The 13,006-nt window shown below is 58.3% G+C and overlaps 1 protein-coding gene across 13 annotated transcripts in view; it reads left to right on the forward strand.

Moving 5' to 3' along the window:
• TSC2 (TSC complex subunit 2) overlaps positions 1–13,006 on the forward strand; it is a 31,382-nt gene that overhangs the window by 1,383 nt on the left and 16,993 nt on the right. For all 13 annotated transcript variants that reach the window (XM_065924053.1, XM_065924055.1, XM_065924059.1 and 10 more), the window contains 14 exons: positions 423–509; positions 2,199–2,309; positions 3,023–3,167; positions 4,193–4,310; positions 4,682–4,730; positions 5,161–5,286; positions 5,639–5,712; positions 6,691–6,817; positions 7,558–7,701; positions 8,467–8,604; positions 9,113–9,216; positions 9,584–9,665; positions 10,675–10,830; positions 11,563–11,679. In XM_065924053.1, the coding sequence (XP_065780125.1) occupies positions 423–509; positions 2,199–2,309; positions 3,023–3,167; positions 4,193–4,310; positions 4,682–4,730; positions 5,161–5,286; positions 5,639–5,712; positions 6,691–6,817; positions 7,558–7,701; positions 8,467–8,604; positions 9,113–9,216; positions 9,584–9,665; positions 10,675–10,830; positions 11,563–11,679 (1,578 nt within the window). The remainder of the gene's footprint in view (positions 1–422; positions 510–2,198; positions 2,310–3,022; positions 3,168–4,192; positions 4,311–4,681; positions 4,731–5,160; positions 5,287–5,638; positions 5,713–6,690; positions 6,818–7,557; positions 7,702–8,466; positions 8,605–9,112; positions 9,217–9,583; positions 9,666–10,674; positions 10,831–11,562; positions 11,680–13,006) is intronic.

Raw genomic sequence — 13,006 nt, forward strand, 5'->3', positions numbered from 1 at the left:
GTGTCTAGAATAAGCAAACCCATAGAGACAAAGTAGATTAGTTTTTGCCAGGGCTTGGTTGAGGAGGGGATGAGGAGTGAAGCTTCCTTTTGAGGTGATGAAAATATTCTGGAGTTAGTGGATCTGGTTGCAAGCACTGAATGTACTAAAAGCTGAATTATATAGTTTAAAGTCATTATAATGGTGAGTTTCATATGTGAGTTATTTTTTAGTGAAAAAAAGTGTAGCTATGAAAAAAAAAAAGTTGTTTGTTCTCACTCCCTTAAGGTGGGAGTGGTCAACTAGTGATTCCTGGTTTCAAGAGGTCTGCTGTACGTCTCCAGTGTTGGTAAGACAGGGCAGTTCTTAGAGTGCCCTGTGATTCACAGGTAAGGAGACCTGGTCCCTGAGCCGGGACCCCCTTGCCTTCTTTATCTCTCCAGGAGCTGAGTGTTGAATGTGGCCTCAACAATCGCATCCGGGTGATAGGGCAGATCTGTGAGGTTGCCAGAACGAAGAAATTCGAAGAGGTAGGTGTGTCTCGGGTGGGTGACTGGACAGATTCATGTGAACTGCACTAGAGGCTGATTTGGCTTTTTCTAGGAGCAGGACTGACAGCTGACTTTGCTAAGGAACTGTTGCACACCGTTTGAGAAATTTAGTCTTGTCTTAGTGATGGGGAGAGGTTCCCTGGTGGCTCAGCTGGTAAAAAAATCCTGCTATGCAGGACACCTGGGTTCGATCTCTGGGTTGGGAAGACCTGCTGGAGAAGGGAAAGGCTCCCCACTCCAGTATTCTGGCTTGGAGAATTCCATGGACTGTATAGTCCATAGGGTGGCAAAGAGTCGGACACGACTGAGAGACTTCTTTCACTTAGTGATAGGGAAGCTTCTGGAAATGTCCTGAGCACAACTCTGAGAGGCCAGTTACGTGTGGAGATGGGGAGCAAGGGGTTAGGCTCTTTTAGCAGATTCGGGAGAGGTTTTGCTATGGTTTACAGAAATGCACGGTCACTGTCCTCTCACATTACACACTTGCAGGAGAGTCTTTTGGGGAGAGACGTTTGGGTGGCATTAAGCAGCCTCACAGATGTAGGCATGTTTATTTCGGACAGGTGCTTCCAGGCTCTTTCCCACGTCCTGTGGACAGAGGGGGCGCTGCCGTTAAGAGTTCCTCCAGGTCTGTGTGCTCGCCTTGCCGCCCCACTTCTGTGCGAGTGACACAGGGCTAGACGTGGGTCTCATACCTGGCGGGTTCAGATCTGCTTGGGGGAGAGTGACCCCTGTATCCTCTGCAGACCATCTGAAACGTGCAGGCTGCTCTTCACCAGGGATAAATGTGAGGATGGGCATCAGAGTTCTCAGAGTTGTTGGTGTGAGTGCAGAAAAGGGAGCCATGACCGGGGTGCCGTCTAGTGAATGCACGGCTCGGCCTCAGAGGCCCGGGTAGACTGGGGGCTCAGGTTGCATCGGGAGGAGTACAGGGAATGGGACAGAGGAGGGGAGGTTCCGAGGTGTCTGGAGTTGGTCGGAGTGTTGGTCAGACTGCATCTATAAGACATTTTAGCCCCCTCTTAAGAGTGAGTGCAGGAAAGGGTGACTAGTCTGGAAACCTTGGCTGAAGTGGGGAAAGGAAGGTGATATGAGAGGCTGATTCGAAGAGCTCTGGGGGAAAGGGCTCAGTTTCCTCGTGGGCTGGGTAGACTTAGAAAGCAGATTCTAGAACCTGCACAGAGTACTTAACAGAGACAGAGTTGGGGTAGAGTGCTAAGTAGCCCGAAGTTGGCTTGTTCACACTAGGGGGAACCAGAGCGCGGGGCTCCTGGGTCAGGTCGCAGGCCCGGGGATCGCTCTGGCACTGCTGGTTCTGAGTGTCTTCAGGTGACTGCTCAGAGAGGCTGAGCAAGCTCTGGGAACTCCCTGCTGACCTCCAGGGGCAGCCAGGACAGCCTCCCTGGCCTATCTGCCCTCCTCCCTGCCCTCAGCCTATGGCCTGGTGAGGGTTAAAGGACCGGCTAGGGTTTGAAGGCGCTTGGTCAGGCTTGAAGGTTCCCCTGGTCAGGCTCATGCTCGCTGCAGGCTGTGACATGTACATGAGGACTTTAGAGAAGCGAGTTCAAGTCAGAAGAGCATGTTGTTCTGCTCTGTCCTGTGCCCATGAGACTGTCCTCTGAGCTGAGGGGCCAGCACACCAATTGCCATCCCCTCTCTGCCGGGTAGCATGCAGTGGAAGCACTCTGGAAGGCTGTCTCGGACCTGCTGCAGCCAGAGCGGCCGCCCGAGGCTCGGCATGCGGTGCTGGCTCTGCTGAAGGCCATCGTGCAGGGGCAGGTAAGGGCGGCCGCGTGCTGAGCACACGGACTTGCGTCTAGTGGTGGCACCCCGCACAGGTCGGCTGGTGCCCAGGGCCCCGTAGCCGCACTGCTTGTGTGGGCACGTGTGTCACCCCTCCGATCTTTGTGACCCGCACAAGCCACCGCCACCTCCCCTGTCCAGTGAGGGTGCTTGTCCCTCCTCCTCCTCTGGGGTGTAAACAAGGCAGTCTGTGCCGCGTGAGGAGTGGTGCTGGCACAAGTGCGCCGTTGCTGTCTTGCTCTCACTGACCTCCCGCCCCTGCTCCCTGGGGTCCGGCCCTGCTGGAACACCCAGGCCGCCCCTCGCCATTCCTGCCCGGGCGGTCCCCTCTCCTCCTGGCTGGTTTCCTCCATGCCCTCACACCCCTGCTCCGAGAATCCCCCACCTCAGCTTGGCTAGGCCTCTGTTGTCATTGCGTGAGCACCCCTTGAGGGTGGGGTGCATCGGCCCCCGCTGAGTGCCTGCCCCCGTGTATAGACCTGGGCGCCTAGTAGGTGCTCCACACACAGGTCAGCTGATGACCAGCGTGCCCGATCCCCTCCCCATCTGGTCCCTCACAGCTGCTTCCTAGGGGAGGGAGACTGCCCCAGGGCTGTGAGTCTTGGGGCCCGCAGCACTTCCAGGACTTCTCACAGCTGCCCAGGAAACCCAGGGGATCTTGACTTCTGACCCCATGGTTTTGTCTTCAGGGGGACCGCCTGGGCGTTCTCAGGGCCCTCTTCTTCAAAGTCATTAAGGATTATCCCTCTAATGAAGACCTCCACGAGAGACTGGAAGTTTTCAAGGCTCTCACAGACAATGGGAGACACATCACCTACTTGGAAGAAGAGCTGGGTGGGTGCCACATTGGGTGTGAGGTTTCTCTGGCCTTGGTGATCAGATTTAATCTGAGATACCCAAGGCCTTGGGGTCCAGAGGGAGAGCTGCAGTTCACAAGGGCGGCCTGAAGAGGGTGCTGCAGCACACAGGTCTGCTTACCTGTGTGCAGCCTGCTTCAGCTGCCCAGAGCTCCTGGGGAGGGCATGAGACAGTGAGACTGTGATCAGGCCGTTTTAACTGTGTGTTAAAAACGCACAGTTCTGGGCTTCGCTCCAGACCTGCTGGCTCTGACCCTGGGGACTAGGGTCTGGACATGTCTTTTGGGCAGGCTGGAGGTGGTCTGAGTTTTGTTGTTGGAGAGTGTGCTGTCAACCCAGGCCTCAGGCTGGGTCTTGCCCAGAGTGTCCTGAGGTTTCTGGGGCCCAGGGCCACCTTGCCTGTCTTCCTTCTTCCCCTTCACGCGAGTCTGGCCTCCTGGTCCTTCCCTTAGCTGGCTGTCCTCCCTGTTGTCCATACAGTGTGAGTTTCCATGATCTTTAGAGTTCATGTCACTGCTGTGGGGAGAGAAGGGCAGAGGAAGAAGTGAATCTGACTTGGGCTTTGCTGTTCCGTAAATCAGAAAATGGGCCTCAGCTGTCGGCCCTGCTCTAGCACAGGTACTGACGCTGAGGCAGTGGTCAGGTTTTCTGTCCAAGTTTATTTGGCTAGGAACTGAGCAATGCTTGTGTCTCTTTTTGGGGGAGGCCCTCCTAGACTCTTACTCCCTGTTTGCACCCCCAGCATCAGGGGTAAGCATCTGTGAGCATCAGATGGACAAAGACTACCCATTCCCCAGCCCAGACCCTGCATGCACCTGGGTGCTGGTGAGCTCCTGTGACTCGCTGGCCTGCTGGCGCTCCAGCTCAGCTGCCATCAGCACCCTGGTGGCCCGCCTGTCGTTCCCTGGGGACCATTGATGTGATTTCCAGCAGTGAATGGGAGGGGGACACGGTTTCCTGGGGAGGGGGTGAGTTGTATGGACGGTGCTCTCTTCTCCCTAGCGGACTTTGTCCTGCAGTGGATGGATGTCGGCCTGTCCTCCGAATTCCTCCTGGTGCTCGTGAACTTAGTCAAATTCAATAGCTGTTACCTTGATGAATACATCGCATCCATGGTCCAGTAAGAAAGCCTTTCAATCACGTTGGCCTGATCACAGTCTCACTGTCTCATGCCCGCAGTTCAGCTCTGCAGGGTGAATAAAGCTGTTAAGTGGCCAGAGCCGTTTTCCACATGGCATTTGTGACGTGTGTGACGTCACCTGGTGACTGGTTTACTGTTTCTTGTCACGTGTTCAAAACACTGCAGCCTGCGGGCAGGGGTGTGGTATTGGCGCTGCACACCCCGCACGAACAAGCAGTGGTGGGGAGGCAGGGGCCCTGAGGGAGGGCAAGCCGCCTTTTTAACTGCCTTTGTCGAGGAAGCAGGAAGTAGAGTGGAGCCACTCGGCCTCTGGGCAGTGTCCTCTCAGCTGCCTTGTGCTTCTTCCCCAGCATGGTCTGCCTGCTGTGTGTCCAGACTGTGTCCTCCGTGGACATAGAGGTCAGTAACCGCCCCCCCCCCCCCAAGGCCCCTCTCCCCCCAGGGACGATCCCTTCCACCCTCCTGGACAGGCCAGGTGGTGTTGCAACTGAGACCCTGGGCCCTGGGGTCAAGCCCTGTGCTGCCGCTCACCAGCTGGGTGGCCTCTGGCATGCTGCTTGGCCTCCCTGAGCCTCAGGACTCTCCTGTAAGGAAGGCCAGTTGGGTGACATCTGTTGTGGGGTCATGGTTTATGACGGGATGACCCACTGTGACTAGGATGGAGCAGGGCCTCCCAGACACTCACTGACTCTGAGGGTCCCAGGAGGGCCACTTTGGCAGAGGGAGGGCAATCGTCACTGGCCAAAGGGTCATCGGTGGGAAGCGGTGGAGGTGTGCCATCCCTGCAGGCAGGAGGCAGGGCCGGCTTGACCCTCTCTCCGCCCCCCAGGTGTCTCTGCAGGTGCTGGATGCCGTGGTCTGCTACAACTGTCTGCCTGCCGAGAGCCTCCCCCTGTTCATCGTCACCCTCTGCCGCACCATCAACGTCAAGGAGCTCTGTGAGCCTTGCTGGAAGGTAGGGTCTCCACTTCCGTTCCACAGAGACTTCCCAGGGGAGGTGATAAGTCAGCCTGAGCACGGGACAAGGGCCGTCTGGCGTGCAGTGAATGGCCTAAGGGCCGTCTGGCGTGCAGTGAATGGCCTCTGACTCCCGGCACTCCCAGGTAGTGGCCTGCTGAGGGAAGCCAATACATTTTCCCAGTGACCGAGTGGAGGCCAGGGTTTGGTGGCATTTTGAGGGCAAACTCGGGTACCTGTGTCTGGGAGGAGGTGGCAGAGAGCAGCTGGGCGTGGAGGGCTGCAGGGCGTGGCCGTACGAGGCTTGGGGCTCGTGTCTGCCCGTCCGACGGCAGCGTGTTCCTTCCCAGCTGATGCGCAACCTCCTGGGCACCCACCTGGGCCACAGTGCCATCTACCACATGTGCCGCATCATGGAGGACAGGTGGGTGCGGGCAGCTCGGGGGCCACGGGGATCCCCAGGAGGGCTCCCCATGTGGGCTCTGGCCCAGCACAGGCTGATGGGAGCTTCCTGGGCTGGTGAGGGGCTGCTCCATAAGGGAGCGCTAAGCTGGGGCGTACGTCTTCTGCTCCTGTCCTCTTCCTGCTGGTGAAGTCAGGATACTCAGCCTGAGCTCCCGACCCCCCTCCACACGTGGACCTCCTCCAGCAGGGCCGCATCCCCAGGCCTGCCTCACTTCCCGCAGCCAGACCATCACAGGGCCGATCACTTCTGCCCTGAGATGGTTTATCGGTCCACTCCCCGGCCCCACCCGCACCCTCAGCGCTCACCTGCTCACTGCTCTCCTGCACCCACTCTTGGCCTCCCAAGTCCAGTCCTCCACATGGCAGCCACACAGATCTGACGGTGTCCTTCTCTGCCCAAAGCCACAGCTACTCCTAGTGCCCTCAGCCTGTGAGCCTCTTGTTCCTCCGTCTTGCCTTTCTGCTGGCCACCTTGGGCCTTGCACTACTGTTCGTCTTGCTGGAATGTACTGCTGCCCGGGTTGAGTTTCTCTGAGTGTCCTCGACATCTCAGTGTTGTGCCTGGTTCCCCGATGGCCCGAGCAGGTCTTGCTGTCATGTCCCACGACTCCTTCTCAGCTGTAACCTGAGGGGGTCCCTAGCGTTAGTTTACGCAGTCATTTGGTTCACATCTGTTTCTCCGAGGCTGTCAGCACCACGAGGCCGAGAGCCTTTGTGTCCTGGCAGCTCGTGTGGCTCCTCAGCTGGTCAGCGTGATGACTGTTGAGCAAATGTGAGAACAGGCTGCATAGTTGTGCTGCCCCAGGCCCCCTGCACAGTCCCTTCCCCTACTCGGCTCCCACCTCAGAAGCGTAGGGACCTCTGGAGAAGCTGCTGGAACCTGACAGACACCGGGCTGCCCTCTGCTCATGTTCCGTGTTCCTGGGGACGCTTTCAGAGCCTACATGGAGGACGCACCGCTGCTGAGAGGAGCCGTGTTCTTTGTTGGCATGGCTCTCTGGGGTGCCCACCGGCTCTATTCTCTCAAGAACTCCCCAACATCTGTGTTGCCATCGTTTTATGAGGTAACTTAGTTTCCGCACCATGGTAAGCTGGCGAGTGTGGGGGGGTTCCCCTCAGCTGGGTCAGGCCTGTCAGATTGGAGTGTGCTGCAGGGACGGGGCTTTGTGTGTAGGGATGAGATGTGGGGCCTTTGCAGGGTTCATTCGCAAGCAGATGTTATACTTTATGAATTTCATCTTCTGCCAATTAACATCAGGACTGCTCAAGAGTCCCTTGGGGATAGCCGCATGCTTGCTTTTGACAGTTCCCTTGGTCAAGTGGCAGCCTTGCTCTTATTCTAGAATGGGGCCAGAGATGGTAGCTCATGTCTCTGCAGTGCCTGGTGGGGTCTGGAGCACTTTGTTGTGTGTTTTCACGTAGTTGTCACGGCATTCTCGTGAGCTGGGGCGATCACACTCTCCTCAGCTTACCAGACGAACGGATGCGCTGGGTGGTGTCCAGGCTTGCACCGCATCCTGATCAGGGTCGTCCTGGCTGGGGAGGGCATGCTCTCTGTGCATGGCTTGCGTTTCATGAGGCCGGTCAGTCGGGGCCCAGAGTTTGAAGTGAACAGTCTGATTCTATCAGGCCCTTTCGAGCCAGCATAGAACACACACTTCCGGGCTCCTGAGGTGCTGTTTCTGTGGCCCATGAGACGTGTGGAAGCGAAGTGTCTCAGGCTCTGTTCCGAGGGAGGGCTGTGTGCTGGGGCTTCCTTTGCGAGATCTAGCAGGAGCTGACCTCCTTATGCCCCGTGTTCCAGGCCATGACCTGTCCGAATGAGGTGGTGTCCTACGAGATTGTCCTCTCCATAACCAGACTCATCAAGAAGTACAGGAGGGAGCTCCAGGCCGTGACCTGGGACATCCTGCTGAACATCATCGAGCGACTGCTCCAGCAGCTCCAGGTGAGGTGGGCAGGAAGGCTGGCATGGGGAGACCGGGACTGTGGACTGGTCAGCCGGGAGGGCCCTCCCTCAGAGCCCGCTGCACCACATCCCCTGATGATTTTCAGGGCTGTCAGCTCGTGGTCCACTGAAGATGGCTGTTTTTCCCAAACACGCTCTTATCAGCTGGAGCAGGACTGTGTCGTAGGTGGGCAGGGGGTGGGGGCCACATCAGTCAGGATGGACAGCGTAACCTGCCGGGTCACCCCCACGGCCGCAAGTAGACCCTGAAGACAGTTCCTGCCCGCCATTTTGGTGGATCTTTGGAGGAAGGCGTTGCCCGTGGCAGGAAGGAGGATGTTCTCGAGCAGGGGCTGTGAGGAGAGGCGGGCACACGCAACGCAGGCTCGGGCCTGGGCCTCCCATGGGGGGAAGGACTGGAACTCAGTGGGGCCTGGGCTCCCGTCCCTGAGGGGTGGGTGCTGACTGTTCAGGCAGTGCTTAATCTTGGAGGGATGGGCTGGAAGACCACGCCACGGGGCCCCCAGAAGGTGCGAGATCCTGGGGGTGGCCCACTCTGCAGGCAGCGCCAGTACTCCATGGGAGCCACCGTTCTGAGTGGGCAGGAGCAGCGCAGTGCCTGGCACACCCAGCACGGGGCAGTCATGCCCCCGCCTGGCTGGAGAGCTGGAGTCTGGACCCAGCTGCCTTGAGCTGAGGACTCCAATGCCGCGTCCTGGCAGGGAGCTGGGCTCCTTCCTGAGTGCCAGCATCCCCGTGTTGCAGAGCCTGGACAGCCCAGAGCTGAGCGCCATCGTGCACGACCTACTGAGCACAGTGGAGGAGCTGTGTGACCAGAACGAGTTTCATGGCTCGCAGGAGAGATACTTTGAGCTCGTGGAGAGGTGTGCGGACCAGAGGCCTGTAAGACCACCTCTCTCCTCACCACGGTGGGGCTGGAGTTTAGGTCAGATGGTTGGTAGGGGTGCTGTGTGGGTCTGGGGGAGGTTCTCTGTGAGTTTGAAGTAAAGGCCCGGGTAGGCTCCTGTTCCTCTGGGGTTTGTGCCCCAGCGGTGGTGTCTGCAGGCGTCAGCAGGCTGGAGGTGTGCGGGCCTGGGTGCTCCACACAGCCCAACTCCATCTCCGCCCACCTCGGTGGTGGGAGACGGATGCCTGGCAGTTCCGCGCTTGGCGTGTCTACTCCCCGCGCCGCAGGCCGTCCTGGCACAGAGAGGCTAGCCTGATGCCAGGCTTTCACGTGGGTGTTCAGTGAGTCCTCACTGAGGTCAGCAGAGCCTCTATCATGTAGGTTCCCTCCCTGTGTCCTGGCGTGGCTGGTCTCCTAGGCCAGCAGCGTGGGGCTGGGTTTAATGAGAAAATCTCGGAAAGGGCTGAGCGGCTCCTTAACCCCAGGTCTGTCTTCTTTTGACAGGAGTCCTCCCTCTTAAACTTAATAACCTACAGGGCTCAGTCCATCCATCCAGCGAAGGATGGCTGGATCCACAACCTGCAGCTGCTGATGGAGAGGTTCTTCAGGTAGGCGCATGACCAGGACAGTTAGCACTTTCCTCCCTGGTTCTTGAATGTGACGGTTCTCACTGTGTGGGAGAGGGTTTGTCTTCTAGTAGGACAGTCAGTCCCCTGAGGCCGCTGCGCTTGCTCCTCCTGTGGGGTGGTTGTCTGGAAAGAGGCCACCTCTGAGGGCCAGGTGCTCTGCCTTTCACCTCTTCTGGGTCTGCATGTTGCTGCACTGAGTCCAGGCAGCAAGAATCTGGATTCAGTCTCGCCTGCCGCCGAGGCGGGTCGGTGTGGGGTGCCCAGAGGAGCCCTCGGACCTCAGGCTGGTGCGGGGGAGGCGGCGGCTGGTGTACCTGCCCAGCCCAGCAGTGTGCCCCGCCCCCAGGAGTGAGTCACGCAGCGCCGTGCGCATCAAGGTGCTGGACGTCCTGTCCTTCGTGCTGCTCATCAACAGGCAGTTCTACGAGGTGCGTGCCTGGGGCGCTGCGGGAGCCCTGGGGCGGCGGGGGCGGGGTGACCTCCGAGGGCCGTGCAGGGCACTGCTGGCCTCAGAAGCAGCCTGTGGCCCTTCTTGGGGCCCCTCAGTGGCAGGCTTAGTTTCCTCGTTGACCCCTCCCTCCCTCCCTCCTGCCAGGCCTATGGCTGAGAGGCCAGGAGGGCACAGTCCCTACCTTCAGGAAAACAGACTTGTGTGGGGATGTTTTCCTTTCACTCTGTGATCATGCTCGCCCTCCGGACTCTGGGTGGGTCCCCCGCTGCCGTGGTGGGGTCACGCCCTGCCTGCCTCTCTGCTGTGTTGCTTCCCTTCTGGTGCATCCTTCTCTGGATTTGGGGCCAGAAGCTGCCCTTCTTTCCAGAGCAGCCACAGCCCCGCCCTCTGGGCTGCCTTCTCCTGGGGAGGAGCTCAGGTGCCAGGTGTCTCCCCTCTTCCAGCACCTTCCTCACGGCAGCGCCTGCTGCTCCTGGGACCTGTTGGCCCCGCCTGCCCTCTCAGCCTCCCCTTTCTCTGCATCTCTGTCTGCTGGAATTCACTCTTCAGAGTCCAGCTCAGCACTGCCTCTTCAGGAAGCTCTCTGGGCTCCCAAGTCCCTTGTGGTGGGGTCATCTTGTCTTGTTCTCCGCTCCTGTAGTGCCTTGTAGCTGCTTCTGTTAAAGCACCTCCTACGGCCCCATGACAGTGGACTCCGTGATATTAGCGCACACATAGAGGGCCCTCCGTGTGGAGTCCTTCTGAATCATGACACTGCGCGAGCGGGGACACAGTCATTGCTGTGTTCACGCCTGAGCCTGCACCCGCGGACTCTGCCCACGCTGGACCGCTGTGTACCTGTCATTGACCTGAGCTGAGGGACTGTGCCGAGCGCCCCTCTGGCTCTCGAACACCCCTGCCATGGGTCATCCCAAGTCTGGAATGACGTGTTGGTGTATCTCGGCCATGGCCAGAGGCTCACCTGGTTGCTCTTGTGCTTGCTGCAGGAGGAGCTTATCAACTCAGTGGTCATCTCGCAGCTCTCCCACATCCCTGAGGATAGAGACCACCAGGTCCGGAAGCTGGCCACCCAGTTGCTGGTAGATCTGGCCGAAGGCTGCCATACCCACCACTTCAACAGCCTACTGGACATCATTGAGAAAGTGAGAGCTGCGTGAACCTGGGGGGCCCGGGCGGCCACTGGGACCCCTCCCGGTGGCGGAGCCCAGCAGGCAGCAGCGTTCCCTGGACCTGCCGTTTGTTCCCTGCAGAGTGACTGCCCAAGTCTCCCCGAGACTGGTTCCCTCCCGGGGTTGGGAGGCCCGGCCAGGCTATCTGCAGCCCTGCTGCCTGGGGCCCCGGGACGTGTCTCTCTGGCTTCAGGAAGGGCTGGCTGGGACAGGGCTTGCGTCCATTGCTCTTCTGCACAACTAGCCACCTTTTCTTTTAGTTTTAAAATGCATTGCAAAAAAAAAAAAATGCATTGCAGTTTCTGACCCCACTCCAGTACTCTTGCCTGGAAAATCCCATGGACAGAGGAGCCCGGTGGGCTGCAGTCCATGGGGTCACTAAGAGTCGGATATGACTGAGCGACTTCACTTTCACTTTCATGCATTGGAGAAGCAAATGACAACCCACTCCAGTGTTCTTGCCTGGAGAATCCCAGGGATGGGGGAGGCTTGTGGGCTGCCGTCTATGGGGTCGCACAGAGTCGGACACGACTGAGGCGACTTAGCATCAGCAGCAGTTTCTGATCTGTGCCTTGACTGGGTGGATGGCTCCCTTCCTTCTGAGAAACAGAGGAGAACTCACTCACTGATAGAGAACTGGGGAGGTGATGGTTGCTGCCTGAGGGAGCCTGGAGCTGGGGTTTTGAGGAGGTCTTCTCTCTACAGGTGATCGCCCGCTCCCTCTCTCCACCCCCTGAGCTGGAGGAGAGGGATGTGGCCGCATACTCGGCCTCCTTGGAGGACGTGAAGACTGCGGTCCTGGGGCTCCTGGTCATCCTTCAGGTGGGCTCTGCCTCAAGGGTGCTGCTCCCTGGGGACCTGTGCACTCCCGGAGGTGGTCCTGCCTCCTGGGTGCCATGGGGCCAGGTCAGAGTCCTCACGGCAGAGTAGACAAGGCCCCAAGTCAGTACAGAACTGCCTCAGCTGTCCCTGTGGCCAGGAAGGCAGGGAGCACTGCCGTCTGTCTGGCCCCCAGGTTGTGGCACCCCTGGGGTCGCTGGTGCCGTGGCCGTCCCCTCACGTCCTGGCAGGGCAGTGATAGACGCTACTGCTGGCCACCAGTCCTCCATCGCTGACGGGCAAAGCATTGCGGTGCTTCTTAAGGTCACCTGCCAGGATCTGTATTTTGTAAAGTGAAATGTTTGAGTCAGTTGGATCATCAACTACTTTGTAAAACGTTGATGGTAGAACTGTTGCTGTAAAGTTTATACATGGTGGACTTTTATTACCTGGCGTGGAAGTTTAAAATGTATTTGCTACAAACACGGAATGGCACCTCCTGAGCGTCTTGTCGACAGGAGCCTCGTGCTCCCTGTGTGCTGACTTGAGGGGTTGTGAGGAGCTCTGTGGTCTGGATGGACCAGAAGAACCGTGCTGTGGGGAAAGAGGGAGAGACGGTCTTGCTCTCACTTGGACCTGGGGCTGTGTGTGTGTGTAAATCCAGCCTGGAGACCTGGGGCTGTGTGTGTGTGTGTGTGTAAATCCAGCCTGGAGACCTGGGTGTGTGTGTGTGTGTGTGTGTGTGTGTGTGTGTGTGTAAGACCTGGGGCTGTGTGTGTGTGTGTGTGTGTGTGTGTGTAAGACCTGGGGCTGTGTGTGTGTGTGTGTAAATCCAGCCTGGAGACCTGGGTGTGTGTGTGTGTGTGTGTGTGTGTGTGTGTGTGTGTAAGACCTGGGGCTGTGTGTGTGTGTGTGTGTGTGTGTGTAAGACCTGGGGCTGTGTGTGTGTGTGTGTGTGTGTAAGACCTGGGGCTGTGTGTGTGTGTGTGTGTGTGTGAGTGAGAGTGAAAATCCATCCGGGAGACCTGGGGCTGTGTGTGTGTGTGTGTGTGTGAAAGACCTGGGGCTGTGTGTGTGTGTGTGAGTGAGAGTGAAAATCCAGCCGGGAGACCTGGGGCTGTGTGTGTGTGTGTGTGTGTGTGTGAGAGAGAGAGAGAGAGAGAGAGTGAAAATCCAGCATGGAGACCTGGGGCTGTGTGTGTGTGTGTGTGTGTGTGAGAGAGAGAGTGAAAATCCAGCCGGGAGACCTGGGGCTGTGTGTGTGTGTGTGGAAATCCAGCATGGAGACCTGGGGCTGTGTGTGTGTGTGTGTGTGTGTGTGTGAGAGAGA

Source organism: Muntiacus reevesi, chromosome 2 (genome assembly GCF_963930625.1).
Source record: "Muntiacus reevesi chromosome 2, mMunRee1.1, whole genome shotgun sequence".
Taxonomy (NCBI): Eukaryota; Metazoa; Chordata; class Mammalia; order Artiodactyla; family Cervidae; genus Muntiacus; species Muntiacus reevesi.